This window comes from Petaurus breviceps, unplaced genomic scaffold (assembly GCF_028583685.1).
Source record: "Petaurus breviceps papuanus isolate PSGF00001 unplaced genomic scaffold, PetGlider_PUasm1.0 183, whole genome shotgun sequence".
Classification (NCBI taxonomy): domain Eukaryota; kingdom Metazoa; phylum Chordata; class Mammalia; order Diprotodontia; family Petauridae; genus Petaurus; species Petaurus breviceps.
Genome location: NW_027185791.1, coordinates 20,116,203 through 20,141,053, shown reverse-complemented (window position 1 = coordinate 20,141,053; position 24,851 = coordinate 20,116,203). Strand labels below are relative to the sequence as shown.

At 38.7% G+C, this 24,851-nt stretch overlaps 1 protein-coding gene across 9 annotated transcripts in view; it reads right to left on the bottom strand.

Annotated features, from left to right (window-relative positions):
- AOPEP (aminopeptidase O (putative)) overlaps positions 1-24,851 on the bottom strand; it is a 567,977-nt gene that overhangs the window by 108,487 nt on the left and 434,639 nt on the right. Inside the window, exon 14 of one of the 9 annotated variants that reach the window (XM_069087995.1) lies at positions 760-24,214. The exons of the other annotated variants lie outside the window; for them this stretch is intronic. Coding sequence (XP_068944096.1) covers positions 24,191-24,214 — 24 coding nt within the window. The 3' untranslated portion in view covers positions 760-24,190. Of the gene's footprint in view, positions 1-759; positions 24,215-24,851 lie in introns of those variants that run through there. 9 annotated transcript variants of the gene reach the window in all.

The following is a 24,851-nucleotide window of genomic DNA, read 5'->3' as shown; positions in this document are numbered from 1 at the left end:
TTTAGATTATAAAACCCATTAGTATAGTAAACTTCTTGGGGAGGAATTTTCAGCAACTTAAAAGCACAAGACGATTTTAAATGCCAACCAGAGCAGATAATAAAATTAAAATGCCACAGAAGAGGGAAAACATCCTACTTATAAACTTTTTCAAAATTCAATTAAACTCCTTTGAAGTGAAAACTCTTCACATCTTAATAAAAGCCAGAAAACAGCAGACGGATTGGGTAACACAGCAAATACCTTAGAAATAATTTGGGGTTTCAGTTTCAATGCAGCATCTAAAGTGGGACAGGAGTAGCTAAGGAGTTACTGAACAGAGCCCCAGTTCTTCTGATATTCACAATGTGACCTCAAAGAAAATCTATCAACAACAAAGTGTGGGGCAAATGGAAAGAACACTGGACAGGTGGTCAAAAGGCCTGGGGTCTAGTTCTGGAGCTGTACTCAACCATCCTCTCTCTGCATGTCAGTTTCCACAAATTCATAATGTACATGGGCATGGGAGGAGAGGGCAGACTCCATGAGGTCTGTGGTCACTTCCAGCTTTAAAAGCCTCTCTAAGCCTGAGTGGGAGTTGCACCCATCTAATTGTGAAAAAGGTTTCATGATGAATCAGGTTCAAAGGAGTGGGAAGAATTCAGGTGTGATCAATAGGCACAAAGTAAAAGCTGGAAACAGGATTAATCTGCAAATCCTCACTCTTGGTCCTGTGCTCAATCTAGGAGATCAGGTTGACTCTCTTGACCTGTATGAAAGTTCATTTGGATGGGAAGGGGGTGGTGGGAGGGTTACTTTTCAAACTGATTTAACCCAAGTTGAATATATGTCAATGGTAGAACCTGGAATACAATCCTGGGGTTCTAAATTCCAGTCCTTTCCACTTAATCACATTACTATCCTTTCATGAAAGGCAAAGAATAAATCCTTTACAAGGGCAGTATTTCAAAACAACTGAATCAATTAATTTAAAATTAAGGGACAAAAAACCTGGATGAATCACTTTTTAACCCCTAAAGCAGTCATTACAATCATGACAATGGAAACATGAAATCCTACTCCTGTCTCCTCTTCCAGTAATTATTTTACTTAAGTTTAACTGAAAAGCTAGAAAGAACCTTAGAGTTGATCTAGCATAACCCCTTTCCTTTACAGTTGAGGAATCTTTGGAGAAGAGCCCTACTCAATGTCAGAGTCAGTGCCAAAGACAGTTATCCGAAAACAGAGGGACAACTTTGAAACGAACAATTACAGTAAAGTCAGTAAATAAAATAAGTTAATTTATACAGAAACATGACGCCAATTCAACATATACCAATAGTAACAATAACACACACACAGAATGCTTTATAAAAGGTTACATATATACAAGATAAATTCTATTGATCCTCACAGCAGCCCTGGGAGAAAGATCACTGTGATTTTCCCAATTGCATCAATGAGAAAGCTGGGACTCACTGAGGATAAGACAACTTGCCCAAGATCACACAAAGCTGAGCCCTGAAGCCAGGCCAGCCATCAGACTCGAAAGCCAGTGTTATGTCCATCACAACATGACTGTCCTAGTTCAGCTTTCTCAGTTCTCAGATCTAGGCTTTAACACACACGCAGTGGGCTGAGAAGTCTTTTATAAAGTCTGCTGATGTGAACCCTGAACTTCGCTCTGAGGACAAGCAGGCATCAGAAAGGTTACAACAGACGTGAAGACAGGACATCCCAAGGAAGTCAAAGGGCAGATGGCCTAGCACTCACTACATGTAATAGAAGACTTAGACAATGTAAATACAGGAGGTCTAGAAATATCCCCCAACTGATTTCAATCTCTCTCCCTCAACAAATCTTTGTGACATAAGCCCCCTGAAAGAAAGCAAACTGAATGCATCCTCCTCTGTACCTCTGGGGGATATGCTAACAAAACAAAAAAAAACAACAATAAAATAACCAAAGCAAGGGTATCACCAAAGGAGAGAGGAAGAGAGTTAACTGACAATTCAGACTTCTTATTACTGAGCCCGAAAACTGCTCAGAGTGTCCTCTACTCAGCTAGCTGATGAATTAATTAATGGCACAGATCTGACCATGGTACCCTTCCTATTCCATAAACTCCAGGGGTTCCCTATTGCCTCCAGGATCAAATACAAAATCCTCTGTCATTCGAAGCCCTTCCCAAGCTGGCTCCCTCCTACACTGTACGTTTTGCACTCCCTACCACACTGGCTTCCTTGCTGTTTTTCACACAAAATGATCTCGCTCCAGACTCTGGGTATCCTCATGCTGGAAATTCCCTCCCTCCTCATCTCCTTCTCCTGGCCTCTGGGGCTTCCTCCAAGTCTCAGGTAAAAGCTCATCTGCCGTAATTAATGCCAGTGTCTTCCCTCGATTGTTTAGGCCCAGATAATCTGGTATGTAACTTGTTTGTACACTTATTTCCACATTGTTTCTCCCATTGGACTGTGAGTTTAAAGCAGGAATTGTCCTTTCCCCTCTTTCTTTGTATCCTTAGCACTTAGCAATGTGCTAGACACATCACGTGCACTGAAATGTTCACTGACTGGCTGGCTTTAGGTGGCCAGAAATCATGATGAGGAGAGAGCCTAAAAGTGAACTGTAGTGCACAAAAAGAAATGGAACTCCAACGTTAGGGCCCCAAGTAACTTAACAATGCCGAGAAAATACAAACTTTGGAAATAAACTCATGACCACTAACATATCCAGGTACAAAAAGGTAAAAAATTAAAGAAAAAGGGATTACCTAATAAGGAAAAATTTCCTGTTATACAATTAGAATATGTGAGATGTACAAATGTACAACAAAGCCCAGATCACTGCAGAGTTGGCCTCCTAAATGTGATCAATTGACTCACCTATACAGCAAAAAAAATCCCAAATTAATAAAAAATTCTTAATTGTCTGGACTATATCAAATGGACAAATAACCCAAAGAGCTTGTCTTGCAATACTTTTATCTTGGTCAGATATAAAAACTGATAAGGAGGTGAGCCCAAAAATGAATAGAAGGGCATACTGCATTGCTACTAAGAACCCACACGGTTCATTCAATGATTTTAAACATATCTCTGAAGTTAAAGACAAATTTTTTGACACTAGAAAGACTGGAATTGGGGGCAGTGAGGTGGCACAGTGGATAGAGTGCCAGCCCTGGAGTCAGGAGGACCTGAGTTCAAATCTGGCCTCAGACACTTAACATCTGTGTGATCTTGGCCAAGTCACTTAACACCAATTGCCCTGCCTTCCCCCTCCAAAAAGATAAAAAAAAAAAGCTGGAATTGAGGAATATGTTGAAGGACCAAGATGTGGCAACTGATGTAGGGCATTTCTGTTTTATCCACAAGGCAAAGAAAGTAGAGTTTATTTCAAAGAAAAAGTATAATAAACTTTTTGCACCAACTGACTTGCCTGATTCTTATAGTATTTAATACCAAGATTCTCTCCGTGATGTTTTATGACTGAAAAGGGAAAATAATCTCCCAAGAACTGAAGTTGAGAGAGGAGCATGGTGGGCGTAAGCAGTCTGAGACACACTCAACTGTGGAATTATGCCGAAGGGTTGATGAAAAGGATGTCTTTAGAGAAATGTACGACTGAAAAAGACAGGGGCTAGTAGGAGATAAGGCTAGAACAAGGGGTCACACAATTCGCACGATGCACTGGTCTCCATACAAAGGCACGGGAACACAAGGGAAGCATCCAGCACATTAAACAGGCCCCTTAAATGCAAATTTACAGGAAAATATGGATACAGGGAATATCCAAGATGATCAGACATGAATACAGTGAAGGAATGCCACACGCACAGTCCCAGAGAAGCCTGAGAACATGCGTACAACACACGCGTGTGCAAGACCCGGATCCTCATTCTTGACTGTATCTCTGCCACTTACTTTGTAAGTCAATAAAAAGTGCTGATCATGGTAATTCCTTACATTTTCATAATGCTCATGTGAATGAAAGGGTTAAGACAAAAAAAAAAAAACCAAGCATCAGAGGAGTCGAGAAGTCTGCCCGAGGTCACAAGCCAGGATTTAAGGCTTAGTCTTCCAAATAAATTCCAAGGGTCTTTCCACTACTGTTAAGCTACCTTTCCGACCCTGAACATCCTGTTATCTTTTATTTTCATGAAACTAGCTGGTAATGAGAAGATTTTGAGCCAATGTGGTAGATAAACAAGGAAAAGAGGCTGATCCCTAAACAATCAATAAAGTATATATTATTGACACATCAATAGACACATATGCCATTAACACGACTATCATTTCAGGGTTTGCATAGCACTTCACATACATCATCTCCACATATAACTTTCTGAGGTAGGTATTGTAGGTGGTATTTTTCCAGTTTTACAAATGAGGAAACTGAGACTCAGAGAGGTCAAATGATTTGGCTATGGTCATATTATTTCCTTTAAACATCTCCAGCAGACAAGCCTGATAAATACTGCATAAAGCAGATCAAAGTATGGAGGTTCAAAAGAACAATTCCATCTATGAAATTACCCCCAAATGGGGAGGGACCCTTTTGCCATCTGATGTCAGTTCAAAATGAGGTCATACTGAGGCAGCTAAGGTGGTGCAATGATGGTGCACCGGTCCTAGAGGCAGGAAGACCTCAGTTCAAATCTGGCCTGAGACACTTACTGGATGTGTGACCCTGGGTAAGTCCTGTAACCCTAACTGCCTCCCTGCAAAAAGATCATAATTCTAGACATTTTCTGCTTCTATTGCTTGCCTTTATCACATAGTATAGCTGAAAAAAAAAATACTGGATTTGACATTAGAGGACCTGGGCTCTATCCTGACTTTTGTCATTCACTGCTTGTGATAACTTGAACAAACCACTTAAATTTCTCTGGACTTTATCCAATCTACAAAAATGAGACAGCATTACATAATATTTACAACTAACTCTACATCCAATTAATTTATGACCCATAACTCAACATCATACATAAATATATACTGTACTCTTCCTTTGGGGTTTTGATATGTTGGATGCTGTCCTGAAATTCATCATCTTACCTAAAAATTAAAACAATTTCAGAGGTACAAGACGCGAAAGTATACTCAGAAACTCTGTTCTTTTATTTAGCAATGGCTTTCAATAAACATGTTACACACATCCTGTGATTGTGACTTGGGGAGAGACAAAAATCAGAAGAATTTCTGCCCCTAAAGGATCTTATCCTATAGTAGAAGAATTAGACACACATGATATTACAGACTCATTAGAATTGCTAAATCAAATGGTCTAAAGAAGGTCATTATCAATTGTGGTAATTGAGGATAGCTTCAGAGAAAAGGTAGCATTTGAGTTAGGGTTTAAATGATGGGCACAGCAAAAGGGGTAAAGAAAGGCATTCCAGGCATAGTAGTTAATATAAGCAAGAAGATGGTGGCAGGTTAGTAATACAAGCTCAGCTTTAGGGAACAAAGAATAATCTAATTTGGTTTGAGTATAGCTTATACGAGGGAGAAGATATGAGACAATGCTGAAAGGACCAATGGGAGTCAGATTCTAGAGGGCTCTCAATGTCTGGAAAAGGAATTAACACAGTATCAGGCATGTGATAGGGAGTCACTAAAAATTTCAAATGATGTGACTAGAACTATGGGTAAAAAAAGATTATTTGACATTGAGTATATCCTGGAGTAGTGAAAGAATCACTGTTTTTTATGAAGTTATTGCAAAAGTCCAGGTGGATGGTAATGACTGTTCTATGGCAGTCACCTTGGGAATACAGAGGAAGGGATGAATAAAAATATTGCAAAGGTGAAGTGACTGGACTTGATCAATGACTGAATATACGTGGGAGATGAGGAAGAGAGAAAATTAAAGCTACCTCCTCACAAGGTTACAAACAAGGGATAGAGAGTGAACTGGGATGCCAGAAGAACTATTTAAGTCAGAAGAAGGTCTATAGGGTGTTAGGGACAAAAATAATGTGCTTGATTTTAGACATGGTGAGTTTCAATTGTCAGTGGACTATTCCAATAGTAATGCACTATCTGTAGTTGGAGATGAAATAACTCTAAAGAGAGGCTAGAACTATAGACACAGATGTAAATTCTTCTGCATAGTGACAGGAGGTGATGGCCACGGGAGCAGAGTGGGAAGCTAAGGAGAGCCATATGAATACAGACCTCTAAGCTATGAATCCAACAGAGAAGAGAAGGAAAGACAGAACGAGAACAAGTGTCCAGCAGGAGTGTAGAAAGCAACAAAGGGCTGAATCGCATCGTAAGAATTTACAGCAATCACTACCTTTCTCTAGTAGCTGTTTACCCCCCTTTGGGTGGGGGGCAGTTCAAACATGTGATATCACTGATGTAATGACACCCAAATTTTGGAAACTCCCTCACCAAAGCCCAAGTGAAGTTCCCGATTGTCCTTCAACATGCAGGGGGTGGGGAGAATGTAGAGGTTAAATCATCGTTCCTAGTCACACAGAGAGTATGAATCAGAGTCAGAACTAAATCCAGGTCTGACTCCTATTAATACTGGCCCTATATCCATAGGCTTACTCTTTGATTTATATTTAAGAATAGGAAATATTCTCTGAATTTTTTTAAAAAGTCTTTGCATAAGAAGAAACTAACCAAAAGTATTCATTTTATTCTTTAAAGCTGTTGTATGAACTAACATCTGATGCACCAAAGATATGAGTCTATACACGACAGACATACACATATGAAAACGATGACTGTATTCATGCAATTTGGGGTAGAAAACACATATGGTAATGTAGCAAGCTATAAAACACTGAAAGGGAAAAATCCTTAAGTCAAATAACATTGATAACTCATTTATTTACTATTTAGTGAATATAAATGCAATAAAAATACTTGTTCCTATGAAGAAACAGCATAAAAATTCCATATATATATATATATATGTTTATAGAGAGATGGATGGCTAGATAGAGGGTAACAGAATTCATTGTTGAAAAGAATCTTAGAGACCACTGACTCCAGCACTCCAAACTCATCCATGGAGGAATACATTGTTAGTCAACAGCATGTACTGAGCACGTTATAATACCAACTCTAGATTTCTTTGATACATAGTTTTGCAAGTTTAAAAAAGTCAAGGGTTAAGCCAGTCCTTAAAACAATAATAAAAAGGCTGCTTGTTTTGTAGCAGTGAAAAAATGGCAACAAATATTCATGTTCCAACAACTGAGGATTGACTGATTACACTGTATGTCAATGTAATTCAATATGACTGATCCCAAAAATAACAAATAGAAAGGACACCAAGAAAGAATGATGGAAAGATTTATATGAAGATCACTTCACAAAGTGAATAAAATAGAATGAGAGCGACTACTTAAAAACAGCAGCAACAAAGCTTTTTAATTATAGAGACAGAAAATAAATTATAATTTTACAATTTATATCTTACTTTAAGCAAGAAGTAAATCATTCGGATGTTATGGTTATATGGAGGATATAATTTCTTATTGTGCTTGTTTTCATTTGTAAAGAATGTTATAATTTATAATTTAAAAAACATAGAAAAGTTACTGATTTGCCCATAAAACTGTTGAACATAATTTAGAACACAATCCCAAAGAGTTAAATTTGTGTTTCAATTTTAACTCTAAATTTCCGGACATCAGACCATTAGCATTATGTGAATGCAGAATTTTGCTATTTAATTTCCTCCTTAAAGATCATAAAACAAACCAAGGAAGAAAACAAATAAATCTGCCATTTACTTATTATGGAGTTCAAACCAGGTCAATGGCCCTATTAGAGTGTAACTGAGTTCAGCTTACTTATTAATATACGCTGACAGCACATTCTGTAACTATGGCTGCAAATGAAGGAAGATGCTAGGAGTGGCTATTAGCAGCAGTCCTTATAATATGGATCTCTATCTAAGAGTAGGTTAACATTAAGAGACAGTGAAATTTTCATCTATGTTGGAGGGGACAGGGAGTAAAGAAAAGATTGGAAACCTCCAAGTATCTTATTTTCCTTTATAGCCCCCAAACCCACACAAAACCCACTGCTACCAATGGAAACACTGCAGGTGAGGCATCAATCTTTAAAAAAAAAAACACACACATCTGAATAATTTCATTATTTTACAGTTGATCAATAGTATTGGTCTTTGACCCAGAGGGCACTTAACCAGTTCTTGTATAGGATGACCAAATCCTGACTCTCTGACCTGGTCTCACCACATTCTAATCATTTCCTATGGACAAAGCATCCAGTAAGGTACCGTGCAAAGAGTTCTGGAATCTGAGTTAAATGACATGGGTTTGGAATCACAGCCCAGCCCCTTGGGCAGAAGTGATGTCACATCTCTCATTTCTCTGGATTCCAGTTTCTTTATCTTTACAATGCTAAGGGGAAGAAGGAGCAGGAATAAATGACTCCTGTCGTCCCTCTTCTACCTCTAAATCTGTGACCCTTGTGAATTTACCAACCCCATGCCAACAGTCAAATATCCTCACTACAGCAAGTGCTGTGTCCGTGTGTGCTCCTTCCCCCCACCCCCAACTCCTGCTGTATGCAGAGATGTCACCGTCAGCTTCCCTTAGCTGTTTCCTTTACTTCCCATGACTTCTATTTTCATATATGCCAGAGTAACCATTGCAGGTGCCCTATAAATACACAATCCTGCACACCACCCTACCCACATGCTGAATGATCAGTGCATCTATTACCAGTACTCAACTGGTTGTACAATGATGCTCTGAAGGACAGAGAGATGGAAAATTTGCTCCTGCTGAGAAAGATCAGCACAATGTCAGAAAGAGAAGTCAAGAGATCCGTATCTAGATGCCCTGCTTGTATGGGCTTGCTTCATGCTGTCTCCATTAGACTATGGGCTCCCTGAAGACAGGGACTGTTCCTAGCTTCCTCTGCATCCCCAACGCTGCAGCGCTTGGCACGCAGTAAGTGCGTCCTAGCTCGCTGGTCTGACTGACTGCGCCAAGCTTTCCATTGGTCATTTACACTTAGAGATTTCACCGCGGAGAATGACATATGTATGCTATCACTACATTTAAGATAAATGTAAGCTCTCAATGATCTTCTGAAAGAGAAACCTGAAAAAACAGACAAACAATTCTAAGTGTCAATCTGACAAAAGGCTTATGATTATTTTGATTTTAAACTGCCCAGTAAAATCCACCCTTTCAAAAGGACATTCTGGAAAGTGTGTGGTAGTTAAACAACTGAAAAACGTTCTTCTTTCCTTTTCTTCTCCTCGTATTTCTTCCACTGGCCTGACCTCCTTTATGAAAGTAATTAAAGAAAAGTACTTTCCCATAGAATTCTTTTCTCTACTGATTTCTCCCTCTTTTGAAATCAACTGTGGCAGCCTTTTGAAACCTGGCACACTTTTGGGTTACACCTGTGGCCCTCTATGCTTAGGCCCACATTATAAAAATCTAATTTTCTTTTCCTGACCTTCTGGTCAATCAGCATACATGAAGGATGGTAAGGACTGGACATTGTTCACATTGCTCATAATAATACAGAGGCAGTGGATAAAGGCTGCTTCAAGTCTGGAAGACCTAGGGGTTCAAGTCCAACCTTGGACAGACAGATCCCAGAAAACTCTCTTAAGAGTATCAATTGGCAGATAATAGACTGATTGACAATGATGGAAGGAATATCCTCACCAGGAGTTCCTTGCACAGATGAAATAACAGATCTATACTTTCCTTGACTCTCCTACCTCTTAAAAATAATTTTAACATTTACAGAATAGTACAGGTTAGAGCACTTTATTGAGTGAAATAAGGACAAAATGCTTGAGATCTTGATTTTAATTAATATTGTCAGTGGCCCCTACTCTCTTTGCTTAACAACACTGCAGCAAATAGTTGGAAGGCTAGATAGATAACAATAAAAACCATTCACATTTATATAAGGCTTTACGGTTTATAATACCTGTAACCCCTGTCTCAAAGTCTGTATCAGTCAGTGATGGGAAAATCAAGCCTATTAGACCAGTCACTTGGCCAAGTTATGATGCTACAAGTAAATCTGAAGATAATTATGACTTACACATGTCTCTACGTCACATACACTTTCCTTATGACAACAGTGGGAGATAGAAATGTACCAGCCCCATTTTACAGATGAGGAAACAGAGGCTCAGAGCATACACACATCAAACAACTAGCAAGGGTTGAAGTCAGACATCGAGCCCAAACCCTTCCTAACTTTAAGTCAAAAGCGTCTTCTACTACACCACCCAGCCTCTCCAATAGGGGACTGTCATAAGACTAATGAAAGTTGCCAGGAGTGGGCCAGGGCCAAAAGCACAATCTCCTTCTTTGTTTCTGCTCCACTTTCCCTCCTCCTTTCTCTCTGCCCCTTGCCTTAAGGGTTAATATCAGGGGAAAAGAGTGGGTCTTATGGGGGAAAAAAATCAAGAAATTTGAATAAATGCTAGGCGTAGTGGAAGAAGAAAACATATGATGTAAAAAGGAGGGGGGGAAAGGGAAAGAAGGAGAGAGGGACAGGGGGAGGGGGAGAGAGAGAGAAGGAGGGATAGAGAAGAGAAAGAGGGAGGGGGAGAGAGGGAGTAAGGGAGGGGAAAGAGGAAGGGAGGGAGAGTGAGGGAGGGAGGCAGAGAGAGGGGGAGAGTGAGAATGGGAGAGGGAGAGAGATGGGAAGAGAAGACAGACAGGGGTTGCCTCTGACCCCATACACCCTAAGCGGCTTCAGCCATTGTACTATGAGAGGAGAAAGGAGAAGGGGACACCATGACTCCAATATCAAAACTGGATGTCTGTATTGTATGTATGTATGTATGTATGTATTGTCTCCGATGTACCATGGAGATAGGGCCTAGTGAATTGTATGCTTTCACTTTCTGCCTCTTCTCTCCCCTCCAGTTCTCTCTCTAGGGAAAGATGAATCTATTTTATCAATCACTGTTCATTAAAAACATTTTTTCCTGCCTGTTTTGCCATTTGCTTTAGAAAAAAACTGTTTTTTTCTAAGACCAAATGGCTGTTATTACTACACAAATTTGTGTATGTGTGTGTCCTTGGAGGTCAAACTGTCACAAGAAGGTTGGGGTTGATGGACTCGGGAAGAGAGGGGTTTTCATAACTTCTAGTACTATCTGAAGCATTGGGACTTAGAGCTAGGCAGAAAAGAGATTTTATTGCTTCATATTTTATGTTTCCAAAATCAAAGAGAGACCAAGCGAATCCAGACCAAAAGAAACGTAGACATGACTGAGCCTTTCCCTCTTCTGTGGTCAATGGCTTCAAGCACCTCCTGTCCTTTGTAGAAACCCCTTAGTCTCAGCTGGGTGGAGCAGACAGAACAGAGAAAGTCACTCCTACCCGGAGATTTGGGAACACAGGGTGTTGCCCATTTGAGGGTGGGGGTAGACAAGAGGGAGTAACTAGCAGTCCTGCTCAACAACCTTTCCTTCTCTACTCTACATACTTGCAGAAACAAATACAGCCACTGTTAGAAAGTGGTAGACATGTATTCAATGTTTTTTTTTTTTACCAAAATTGATTCATGATGATATAAACATTTGAATATGCTGATGACATTTTAAGAACTCTTAATAATTTATAACAAATTACTCAGAGTAGATACAAATACCTGGCAAATTTATCCTCAGTGCCTAAGTGACTCTGGTAATAAGTCAAGTGCTTACAGAAGGCCCATTAACTCTTTTAGTTCATAATAAGGCCATAAAAAACCTGATGCAGGAAAATAGTTAATGTAGCTCAAGTCCTGATTCAAGGGTGGAAAATGCAGGCCTCCAAAAATATGTTGTATAGTGAGTAAAAAGAGCCGTATAGTTAAAGGCACCTCTGAGGCTGAGAACTGGGGCACAGAGCAATGGAAAAGGCATTGATTTGGAATCAGGATCTGAGTTCAAATTACGACTCTAACATTTATGACCTATGTGACTTGGGGCAACACACAACCTCCTTGGGTGGGCCCTCAATTTCCGTACCTGCAAGGAAACTGAGTTTAGATGGACCCTGGGGTCCATTTCTGCTCTAGCTCTCTGGTCCTTTTTACTTGCTATGTGACGACCTCTCTGAGGCTCAGATCAGTACCCTCACCTATTATATAGGGGTAAAAACACCTTTAAACATCCTTCTTGCAGGATTGTGCTAAGGCCCAAAGGAGATAAGTTACATAAAGCATTTGGCAGACTTTTAAGTGTTAAATACATGCCAATTGTGACAATGCAAAGTCTATTTTGTTGATGATTAATATTAAGAGCTACAGAATTTAGAAGCAACTTTGGGAAAGAACTCTTAGAGATGACTTTTGAAAACTTACTGGAATTCTACAAACCCGGGACATCAGCAGGCATTGTGCCACTGGCTACTGAGCCCTTCCAAAATTGGGTTAACATTAATTAACAAAGGAGTAGAAGACCCAAATCAAAGATGTGGGACGACGATTTCAGCTAAGTCCCTTTGGCACAGGTCTGCTGGAATTACACAACTGAATACAGACAACATGTATTTCCATGTGGCAACGCAGGGCATCCCACACGCACCAGCTTCCTGGAGTCAGTCTGACTGCCTGGGAGACAACTGTACCATAGGGAGTGGGCTGAGAACACAGCACACAGAAATAACAAAGCTGCCTGGGCCTGACTTCATGCTAAGGGGACCTCAGCTTGTCTGCAGATTCAAAGGTGATGTTATAACCACATGCCTACATGCAGAGAAACAACTATCTTCCCCCAACCATGATGCATCTCCATGGCTTGTATTCCTATGAAACCATTTCTTTTGGGGGGGGGGCGGGGGAGATGATGGCCTAAGTAGACATGAGGACTGAAAAGTCATAAAAGTTTGCCATCAAGAAGACTTTAGTTCATATTTAACACCACTTTGGACTAGGCAAAAGTACGGGCCCTTAATAGTCAAATTGTAAGATGGAAAAGTTTCAATTCATAAACAGTTGAGGATAGGGACAGTACCATGGCTTCCTCACAAGTTCTCTGTAATAAGTAGTTTGTGGGATATTCATGTGCAGGGTGGGGGAAAGGAAACAAACAAGCAAAAGAATATAAATAATTCTGTAATTGTAATTCTGTAATTTAATTGTACATCAACAGAGCTTTTATAAACAAAATGCTTAGTTTAAACTGGCTTGGGATACAAAATGATCTCTGCATCTGAACTTTACTATTGTATTGAAATAGAAGTTACTTTCCTTTCAAAACTGTTATTTCTAACCTCATATTAAAATTTGCTATGATAAACTGTTTGAAAAAAAGAGTTGGTACCTCCAGGTGTGCTGTTAAATTCTCTTCTTTGTGCTTAGCCATAAACAGAAATTTGTGTGGCCAACCCTTCAACGAGAAAGTAATAGATAAGAATAATAAGAGCTATTTGGAAATTCCTATGTGCCCATTCTCTATTTTTCCTATTCCTATATTTTATTATTTCGAACTAGGTCAGGAACAAAAAGTCTAGATAACTAGAACTACATGTTCAAAATTCACAATGACCATTATTAGTTTTTTCTTCACCCCCTTTCAAAGGATTTACACACAAAAATGCAGTCTTGTTGGAACAAGATTTCCTCTGCCATTATCTCAAACTTAAATCAAGGTTGTAGTAATGCAACTCAAAGCTTGATCCCGAAAGAATGAACCTAAGTTTACCAAACAAAACTTTTGAAAATATTGTTATTCCCTGCCATGATTTGTTGGTGTCTATCATGCTAAATACTTCATGGTTCTCAGCTGTTCTACTGCTCAGATGGGCCATGGAGACAATGTCTTTGAATGCATATATATATATATATATATATATGGCAGTTTTTTCTAGGCAACAGCATCAAAAAGAATGAGTCAGTAAGATGCAAACAGTGCCAGGGCTTGGAAATAATGATTGCAGCTTCAAACCAAGGACAATCCATGGTTGCACAGACATTGATTTCTCATTCCTTTTCCGACAAATGCCTTCAGATAACAACATAAAGGATATATACATAAAATATGCATAATGAAATATATACATATAAAGTAGTTTCAAGGTATTTCTATCAGTACTACTTTTTTTTTTTTGCTTTTTGGAGGGGGGAACGTAGGGCAATTGGGGTTAAGTGACTTGCCCAAGGTCATGTGGCCAGTTTTGTGTTAAGTGTCTGAGGCTGGATCTGAACTCAGGTCCTCCTGACTCTAGGGCCGGTGCTCTATTCACTGTGCTACCTAGCCACCCCTATCAGTACTACTTTTAATAGATTTCATGTAAATAGCAATTTTTCAAAACTAATTTATAAGGGTGACATAGCTGATGTTTGCCCTTCCCATAGAGAAAAGAACTCTAGTCTTGGACGCAGGAGACCTGGGTTCAAATCCCCGTTTTCAAACATTTTTTAAGGCAAGTCCCTTAACCCCTCTGAACATCAGTTTCCTTAACTTGTGAAACAGGAAGAATATCACTTCTACCACCTAGCACTTAGGCCTGGGCAAGAAAAATGCTTTGTGAACCTTTAAACTCTAGAGAAACACGAGTCACTATTATATTAGATCCCACTTGCTGTTTCTGCTCTTCTCCAGTTCATCCTGAAGACCTTCAACATGTTAGGATTGTTGTTAGAATGTTAGGATTGGATTGCATAATATGCACAGTACAAAAGAGACCTGCCCTCCCTATTCTCTGGCACTTTATCCTCTCATGTCACAATGGGAAGTAAAAGCCTAAGGGGGCATTCAGGAGCCATCTACTCCAATCTACGTAGGAAAAAACAAACAAACAAAAGCTCTTTTCTTTAATACACCAACAAGTGATCATCTAGTCTCTGTTTGAAGACCTCCATTGAGGGGTACCCACTACCTCCCAAAGAAGACTATTCCACTTTTGGATGTCTCTAGCAGTCAGCAAGTCATTTCAACCCCATACATTCCCCCTATCCCCAAGCCAAAATTTACCTCTTTTCACTTCCATCTACTCTTCTGAGCTGGGGACCAAAGAGAAAAAAAAAGCATGATGTCTCCTCCACATGAAAACCTTTAAAACATTTTCTATATCAATGCTTTAACATATAGTTTGACACACAGACAGGCTCTCATTTTAAAATAATAATAATCTGATATTCTATTTTCCTAAGCCAGTCTTCCTCCCCCTCCTGCCCATATTTTAAAATAAATACAGTTCTGCATCACTAAATCTTTCACACAGACAAGGCAGTATTATTAGTTATATAAATATGGCATTTGGAGAGGGGCACGGGGGGGAAAAGGTCATAAGGAGAGGAAATGACAACTACAGAAAAGCAAACATTTCCAAAATGCAAACACATCAAAGTATATACATATGTGGTAAAGAAGAGAAAAACAAGGCAGTAGCAGGGGGTGAAACTGATAAAAAAAATATTAAAGGGGTAGATGGGAATAAGAATTTCTATGGCATCTACTACAAGGGCCAGACACTGTGCTAAGCACTTTACAAATACTGCCCAGATGATATGATTATCCCCACTTCACTGTTGAGGAACCTGAAGCAAATAGGTTAAGTGACTTGCTTAGGGTCACCCAATTAGTAACTATCTAAGGTTGGATTTGAACTCAGAGCCTCCTGACTCCAGCCCTGCACTTCTGTCCACTGTACCATCTAGTTCCCTTAAATAAGAAACACACTTGCTTTTCTTTAAAAACAAACAAACAAAAACAGACTGAGAGAAAGAATGATCTGTGAGAGCCCCTTTAATTCTTCCCAAAATAAGAAGCCTGGTAATCTGGTCACATTCATTGCCTAACAAAGAAAACATACGTGAGACTGTTTTCCTGTCACAATTGGTTTTGACTGGGACATGCTTCACAAAAATTTCACGCCTTTTAACTTGGGGCAGGAATTTAATAGGAAAATCAGGATTTCAGATTTAACCCTCAGAGGCACCTGCACAGTGGTTTTTCTCTTCCATCTTTGCCAATTCTGCATAATCAGCAGAATAAAAACTCCCTCAAGACCACTCCTCCTTCCCAAGAGCCAACTCGGTCAAGATGTTGCTAATAAAACTCCATCATCTAGGGAAAAGTGACTTTCACAGTCTGAGTTTCTAGGCTCTCCCAGACATCCATGTAAGGGGATCTTGAGCTTATCCATTCTCTTGTTCTCCTCCTTCCTCTAATCTCTCCATCTTAGCAACAAATACAACAGATGCCTCAAAGCATTTCCTCTTCCCCATAACTAAAGGTTGGCTTTTTTCTCTGATTCTTATTTGGTAGTGCTACTTAGGAGCAGGGCAAACCACCTTGGGAGTAGACAAAAAAATCAAAACTGACTGGGAATTAGGACACTCGAGTTTTCCTTCCAGCCTTGTAACTCATTAGTTGCTCCTCCCCACCCATTCAGTAAACTCCAGTGGCTCCCTACGGCCTCCAGAGTCAAACATAAAATCATCTTGTTTGGCTTTTAACCAGACCCCCCTCCTGCCTTTCCAGTCTTCTTGTATCTTAGGTCCCTCCACACACTCTCCCATCCAGTGACAGAAGCTTCCTTGCTGTTTCTCACACAAGACCCTCCCATCTCTAGGATCCAGACATTTTCACTGGCTACCCCTCCATGCCCAGAATGCTCTCCCTCCTCCTCTCTGCCTCCTGGCTTCCTTCAAGTCTCAGCTAAATCCTACCTCCTGCAGCAAGACTTTCCCAATAGCCACTTCATGCTAATGCCTTCACTCTTTGACGACCGGATTTCTCTCTAGGATATCATGCTTTGCACATGGCTGTATTTCTGATTAGACCGTGGGCACCTGGAGATCAGCAACCAGCTTTTCTTTTCTTTGTGTCTCTACCAGATACAAAGCACATTGCCTGGCATGCAGTAGATGCTTAATAAATGTTTGCTGACTTTACAGATCACGTGACATGTGATTGCTTGGGACATACCCCCCTGGAAAATTCTTAGCTCTTTTAAGTAGCCATTTATTAGTTGGACAATTTGTATTTTACATAGTTCCATATATAACTGATCAAAACATATTTTCTAAAACTCCCATGACTTCTATGCTTACCTGAGATTTGATTATTTGAGATAAAATGGCAGCTATTTAATATCAAAATCAGATTTCCACACATTTAAAATGCTGGGTGTCACCTAAGACTTACACACTCAACTGGTTCAGAAAATGGCCATTTCAGGGAAGAGAGTCCTTGAAGCGAAAACTGCCTGTGCCCATATGTGCCATGTGTGTGATGAAAACCACATGCAGTACAAACAAACCCATTTAACAGAAGGGTTAGGGAGCTCTCGGAAGCCTTTGCCTGACACAATGTAGCAAAACTGAGTTCAGCACCATTAGAGGCCAAACAGCATTATACTAAAAGGAAGCTGTAAATAAGATGGAGTTTGGGCAAAGGAAATAAGAGTGGTAACTTAGTAACTTAGTAAATGCAACAAATGAATAGGGACTGAGCATGCTGAAGGGGAAAGGCAGTAAAGTGCCTGGGACTAAGACTAGACCGCAGTTTGTGTACTTCAGGCTGGAGACCAGAGATGGTAAACACTTTTTTTTTTCATAGCTGGAAAGAATACTGAAACAGGCAGTAACCTACAAGTATACAAACAGAAAACTCATAAAAACCGATACCATGGCACCGACAGCTAGCCAAAGAACTGTTGTGTGAGGAAAACCAGGTTGACTCAAATCTAAAAATAATTCTAAAAACTGCTTCCGGTCTCTCCAATGGACAAGTGAGAACAAAGAAGAAAAGATCTTATTGGACTACACAACCTCTATTTTATCGGAATCACACAGTCTTTAAAAGAAAAAGAGAGGAAGAAAGAAAACTGCCACAGCACAACACTCTTTAAACCAATTACAATGCAGAACTTTTCTTTTTTATGCCTCTTCAAACAGATTACAATACAGAACTTTTACATAAGATGGGGGCTGAAGCACAATCATCAGAAAAATGATTTGTTTTGAACCATCTGTCTAATACTATTAAAGCAGAAAAGGAGCTAGGTTTCACAACGCAAAATGCTGGAGGGATTTAGAATGGACAGCTTAAAAAATACTTAAAAAAAAGCATCCCTAGACATACTTTTGTATGCTGTAGTGCCATACAGTGTAATGCTGTAGTGACAAAAACTTCTCAGTAAACGAAAAATTAAGAGACAAGGCAACGTCTGGCTGCTACAGCCTCAAACAGGGTGTGGAAATTCCAGGGTACAGTGACTCACTTATGTATCTTGGGCAAATTCATTTAGATTTTTCTGTTTCCTGGGCTTCTGTTTCCTGATGTGCAAAATAGTAACAAAGGAGGATTTTGACCTTAATTGATCTAAGACAACTGGAGATCCTCTCAAGAAGGAAGAGCAAAAAGTATGAAAAGCTGAGGTGGAAGGAGGATTCAAGTTTGAATGAAGACTATGAGAGAGTATGTGGGAGGGTAATGGATCCTACATACTGCATCTCTAAAGATAGGGACAATAACAAGCTTTATGGCTAATGTCAATTGAACTCCACAAGCACTTGAAAGACCCTCTGGGTGAAAGGCACTGTCTGACATCCTGCCCTCATGCAGCTCCCATTTTACTGCGGCAACAGCAGGCACACAGATTAGTGAAGGCCAAGTACATGCAGAATAAATACAAAGCAATTTCGGGGCGGGGGAGGTGAGCATGAAAAAAATGAGGAGGAAGCAGGAAAGGTCTTGTGCAGGGTCAGGATGGCAAGTCATTGTAGTTGTGCAGTCATCTCACTTGTGTCCCAGTCTCTGTGACCCACTTGAGGTTCTCTTGGTAAAGATACCAGAGGAGTTTGCCATTTCCTTCTCTAACTCATTTTACAGATGAGGAAACTCAGACAAACAGGGTTAAGGGACTTGTCCAGGGTCACACAGCTAGTAAGTGTCTGAGGCCAGAGCTGAACTCAAGAAGAGGAGTCTTCCTGACTCCAGGTCCAGTGCTCTATTTGCTTTGAAACCTTAGCTGAACCCAGAATAAAGTGAGGGATTCTAGGAGGTAGAGGTAAAAAGGAAGCGCAGTCTAGCACTGAGGGATAGCTCAGGTAAAGGCCATCATGATAACAGACAGAAACATCAATTGACACGGAAGGTTAGGTTCAAATCAAATTGCGAAGGGTGGTTTTCTTTTTTTTGGGGGGGAGCAGGAGTTCTTATTTATCTTACAGGGAACCAGGGAGAGATTCAAGATGGTAGCACAGAGCCATGACATCATCAGAACCATTCTAGAGGCTAATGATGCTGGCTACTGTGTAAGGAAAACTGAAGGGGAGGCTTCAAACCAGTACTGTCCAGATAAGAGGTGGTAAGGACCTGAACTAGGGTGTGAGGAGAGGGTACTCTATTAGCTTTCAAAACATAGTCTTTTAATTCTCCGTCAAAGTAAAGTATGTTTAAATGTATTTAAAATTTAAGAGAGAAGGACCATAACAGATAATGAATGCAATGTGGGATCACAAACACTGTCCAACATACACGCTCTAGCCTCCAAATTCTGCCTTTTATTCTCTAGTCTTGAGAGCCAATATGCTAACAGTGAAAAAACTGCCATAGGAAATTAACACTTCCAAATACAAGAGGAAATACGCAAAATGGCTACAAACTCCTAGTCTACCTGTTACCAAAAAAGTTCAGATTTAATTTATTTATTTACAATCTTTTGCTTTTTGAAGGCAATTGGGATCAAATGACTTGCCCAAAGTCACATGACTAGTGTGTCAAGTGTCTGAGGCCGGATTTGAACTCAGGTCTTCCTGACTCCAGGGCTGGTGCTCTATTCACGACACCACCTAGCCACCCCAAAAGCTCAGATTTTGACGAAAAAAAAAAATCCACTCAGTACTTTTCTTTCCATTTCTTATATGTCAGGTTACATACATTTGGATGTCCTAACAAATGAAGAAACATTATCTCCTCATTAAAACAACACAATTCTAGCATCCCAAACTCCCTGCCTCTTGAAAAGCCCGCTTCTCTTGACTTCTGTGAAATAAAATAGATATATGCCTATAGAGTGCCTAATTCCCAAGGGAGACTCACGCAACTGGTTTCAGAAGTAGAAAGGAAAATTAAAGAATTATTCGCCAAAACACTAGAAGTGTCAAGGAATAAATAAGAAGGTATGATTCTAGAACTGAAATGTCTAATAATTCCCAAATGATATACTATATAAATGCGGTATAAAGAAACTACAAGAGGTTATGGGGCTAAAATCCACATGATTCTAGATTGCTCTGGGTTTCTGACTACATGGGAGCAGAGTGGGATAGGGAAAAGAACACTGGACTGGGAACCGGGAGATCTTGGTTAAATGTCCAATTCTATTACTGCAGACCTATGTTACTCTGGGCAAGTCACTTAACCCTCTGAGACTTAAGAAAGCTTTCATCTGTAAACCACAAGTGGAATGAGGTGAAGCTTTTAAACTACAAAATGTGACTTAGTGCTTGGAAGGAACTCAGAGGCCATATAGAATCCTCTCATTATACAGACGAGGAAACGGAGGCCGAGAGGACACTTACCCAAGGTCACGCAGGAAATGAACATCAGAAGCAGAATCTGAAGGCAGCTTTCTGTGTCATGCTGCCTTCCCTTCAGCTCTGAGAATCTAAATCTACTACTATGGTAAGGTGATATTACTTGATTTATTACAAGTTCAGATCTTTTTTTTCATTTTATCTTAAATTCAAACATAGGAAAAGAAAAGAAAACCCACGAAGGAAGGAAGGAAGTATTTTTTACTTACAGTAATAAAGATATGTACTAAAAACCTGCTGTGGCTGTTGGTTAGCACAATATCTGGTAAATATTAGGTGCTTAATAAATGCTCACTGACTTGAGGCATTTATGTTTTACATTAAATTATACTGAATTTACAATTCATTTCAATGGTATCACATTTTACATTATACAGACATAAATTTATGACAGAACACAAATGCTTCTAGAACATTGATGATAAAAATGGTGGCATTCTCAAATTTCATAAAATGATGGTACTGAATTACATGTGACAAGCAACCGTCCACAAAGAAAATGAATAAAAACAAATAAAGAGTATAAAATGGATTATGGATTCATATCCTTCTACAGAAGGCTAAGATGATTAATGAACACATCACGGGAGCTCTGTGTCACACTTTCCTCCAGCAAATATGGATAGAGAACCTAACTTCCCTTCTCAGACACTGAGATCTAAAAGTACAATTAAAAGCTAATATGTTGAACATAGCAGCATATGGAATCCTGAATTTCTAAAAATAGGTGCAATGACTTTAGCTCATAGCTCATCTTAGATCATTAACATAAACAGAACTTCCAAGATACATTTCCAGCCTCATGTACTCAGTGTTTTCAAACATGTTGATAAAGCCTGTATTTGTGCTTATAAATTACATTAAAGTACGCAAATAGATTCAGATAATTAAATTTCTTAATTTCCTTGCATAATTTCTAGTCCGCATGTGTAAATGAATATACTTTAAGAAATTAAGGGCTGTCATTGGAAACAACTAGACCAGTGTAGTTCGATTGTTAAGAAAAAGAAGTACTTATATTCTTTTTGCTACACTCATCTGTACTTAGACATGACCTTAGAAAGGGAGGGAGGCAAAGGGGGAAAAGAGAGAAAGAAGGGAAAGAGGGGAGGGGGAAACAGACAGCTTATTTCCTTCTAGATCCGAAATTTCTGAATAGCAGAAATTGTTTCTTCTATTTCTTTAGAAATCTCCATATAGTTTCAAACCTAAGATTCTCAGTAAATATTCTTGACATACTAAGGTGCTGTTCAGGAGACGTGGGTTCAGAACTCTAAGAGAGGCATTAGATTACTTATTTTAACTTTTTTTTGTGTATTGGTTTCAGAAGAACCAAAGTCTATAATTTAACTTTATACACTTTTTCTTAGAAGCAAGAGGGCAGAGCTTTCTAGGCAAGGAAGTTCCTGTTCAATCTGTTCAACAACGTGTAACTGTTTTCAAACATTACTCTTTAGGATGCTTAAGTACTAGCCTCTTACTAAACAGTACTTCTGTAATACAGAAAGTCTATGTGGACTAAATAACTAATATATTTTGATAGTCATTATGCCCTAATGAAATCTTAATGTGAACAAATTCTTTAATTCTAACAAAAAATGAAAAAGTATAAGTCAGTTTCCTCATTTACAAAACAAAGAGTTTGGACTGAATCATGGGTGAGGCCCCTTCCGGGGTTAACATTCTATGATGTTAACTGTTTGTTTGGTCAAAGGAAAAAAAATCTTAATACAATATTAAGACAATAGGATCTAATAATTCAGTAATTTATTTGGGACCTAACAATTTGACACAATCCACATGTGGTGTGCTTACATTTAATAAAAAGCTGGATAGTGAAATCAAACACCTTAATTGCCATGCTCGAGTTCTAAACTCAGTATTATATGTAGAATACATTCTTTAGCAAAGCACATTTCTGTAAGTTTTTTCTCCTCTGGAGAAATTTTCAAATTTTTTAAATTAAAAAAACCCAAAAGATAGAATTCTATAGCTCAGAGAACTGAAGCAATCACATTTTAAAATCATACATTTGTGTCCCATAAATATGAACAGAAGTGATATATGCCACTATGCTTAACAACAGTTTCCCCATGTCTATTTCTTGAAATGAGAGAGAAATGGAAATAGTGACAGACCCTAAACTATAGTGACCCTAAGAGGGTATTACTAAATTATGGCATCTTACTATGTCATCTGAGAGAGAATAAGCACCAAATATCAGTTCATGAAAATCCCTTAGATGAGAATTATTGCTAAATAAAGTATTCTGCCACAGTAGCATAACTAATACTTCCTAAAAGTAACTAAAAACCTCTGGTCTCCTCCCCCACGCACCACTCCTTTCTCTGTAGAACTCTTGTGCTTTATATTAAAATGCCTTTAATCTTTCATTGCAAAGATGAATAGATGGCAGCTGGCATCAAACCTATCATTAACAGTGATATAAATTATCCATACCCTTTCAATTATTCTCAAGCATTCCTTATTTTAAAATGGATGCCTTACACTGGTGGTCCATGAAAGGGACAAAGGAGAAAGTTGTCATATTCTCAAGCATTTCTTATTGTCAGTATTTAGAAAAGAAATAAAATCTTATTTCCTCCTCTGATACCAAATGATTGTCCTATAATCATTTAGAAGCACAGTGTTATTACTCATGATGGTCAGTCAACATTTCCATCCAAAGATTTTTATAAAAATGTATTTTATTTGCATGATGGGTATGGAGAAACTTCGACTCTTGGTTTCCCTTAGAGTGACTCAAAGTAGATTTTGGTGTTTGTGTGTTCCCTATTGCGATCGGCATATGTTTTTAAAACTGTGCTCCATCTGGTGCTTTAATAGTAAAAGAAAAGATAGCAGACCCACTCCCACACTACTAAGAATATATTTCATAGCAATTCTCCCCAGGCCCTGCTAAAAAAGGACAATGGAGCAAAGGTCATGTGAAATTTGATCCCTTTAAAGCCCTGGCAAAAAATAATTTCTTACGTGTAAACTTACCAATTTGTTGCACACACACAAAAAAAAGGAATCACAAAATTTAAGAAAGTATTAAAAACAAAGTACAATAACATTTTTATCCTGGGGGGAGGAGGATACTACCAGATAAAGATACTCAAAATAAAAGTGGGCCAAAGGAAGGCAGAACACAAATTTCAGAAATAAAATTACAAATTGCATGTAATATCTACATAATTATTTCTATATTATGTTTATTCTGAATTTATTTTTATAAAATGCTGTTTTCCTTTGCCCTCCAAAATTTCTGTAAAACATAGGACAGAAAAATAGCAAGTAACTATAGAGAATGAGAAATTATTGGTAGCTTTTTTTTCCATTAGCATCCATAAAACATTTCTATAAAATTCTGCTATCAATAAAACTATTGTAAGGCAGCATTACATACCCACACAGTGGATAGGGATTTTCACTGGGTAGTAACACTCACAAAGAGAAACTACCACACCTAGTCCCTGACAAAGTCTGCATTGATACTGAATCATTAGTAAAACACATAGGATCTTTGGTGATCCCTCTATTTGGAACTACAATGAATCTAGCAAATTAATCCTAATTGATGACACTTGATCAAACACTAGGTGAAGTCCGTCCTCAGAATTCTTGCTCTCTCTGCTTTTTTGGCTGATCTCAGGAGACTCGGCCATAACTCATGGTCGCTGATTGATTTATTGATTGTTGATGGTTTCTTGCTGTTATGGGTTTAAGTAAGATACTTCATCTTACTAAACCAGTTTTCAGGAAGGAAATATACAGTACAGAGAGTAGCTTTTATTGGAGTCAAAAACTGGTCTTCAGAAATCATGAACCAAACATAAAATGAAGAAGATTAAATACAAGCAATGTCAATCTACTTTAAATTTCAGGCAAGTAGCTTTATAAACTTTTTTAAAATCCTAGAATAAATTTTACAATTCTTAAAGTACTCATTCTTGTAGTGGACAAAGTCAGAAAAGTAATAATCATTATTAACAGACAACAAAATCCAAGCCACTTTGATTTTTAAAATTAGAAACTTTCCTACACAGTTGTAAGAATCTTATTTAACACTACCATGAGACTTGGAATCATTGCTGACTATAATTCAAAGTATACAGAGAAAACAAAAATAAGAATAAATATAAGGCAAAATGTTGGTGTGCTTTAGGACCCAAAAAGGACTACAACTTCCAGGTAAATATTTTCAGGGAATAACTTTAAAATGCCATGAAGGGATTTTATCATCCAATCCAAACATTAAAAGATTGATAAATACCATAAGTAATGGACTAGATGGGTAATCTTATCACTGAACCTCTAAGCCTTATTTTCTTCATCTACAAAATGAGA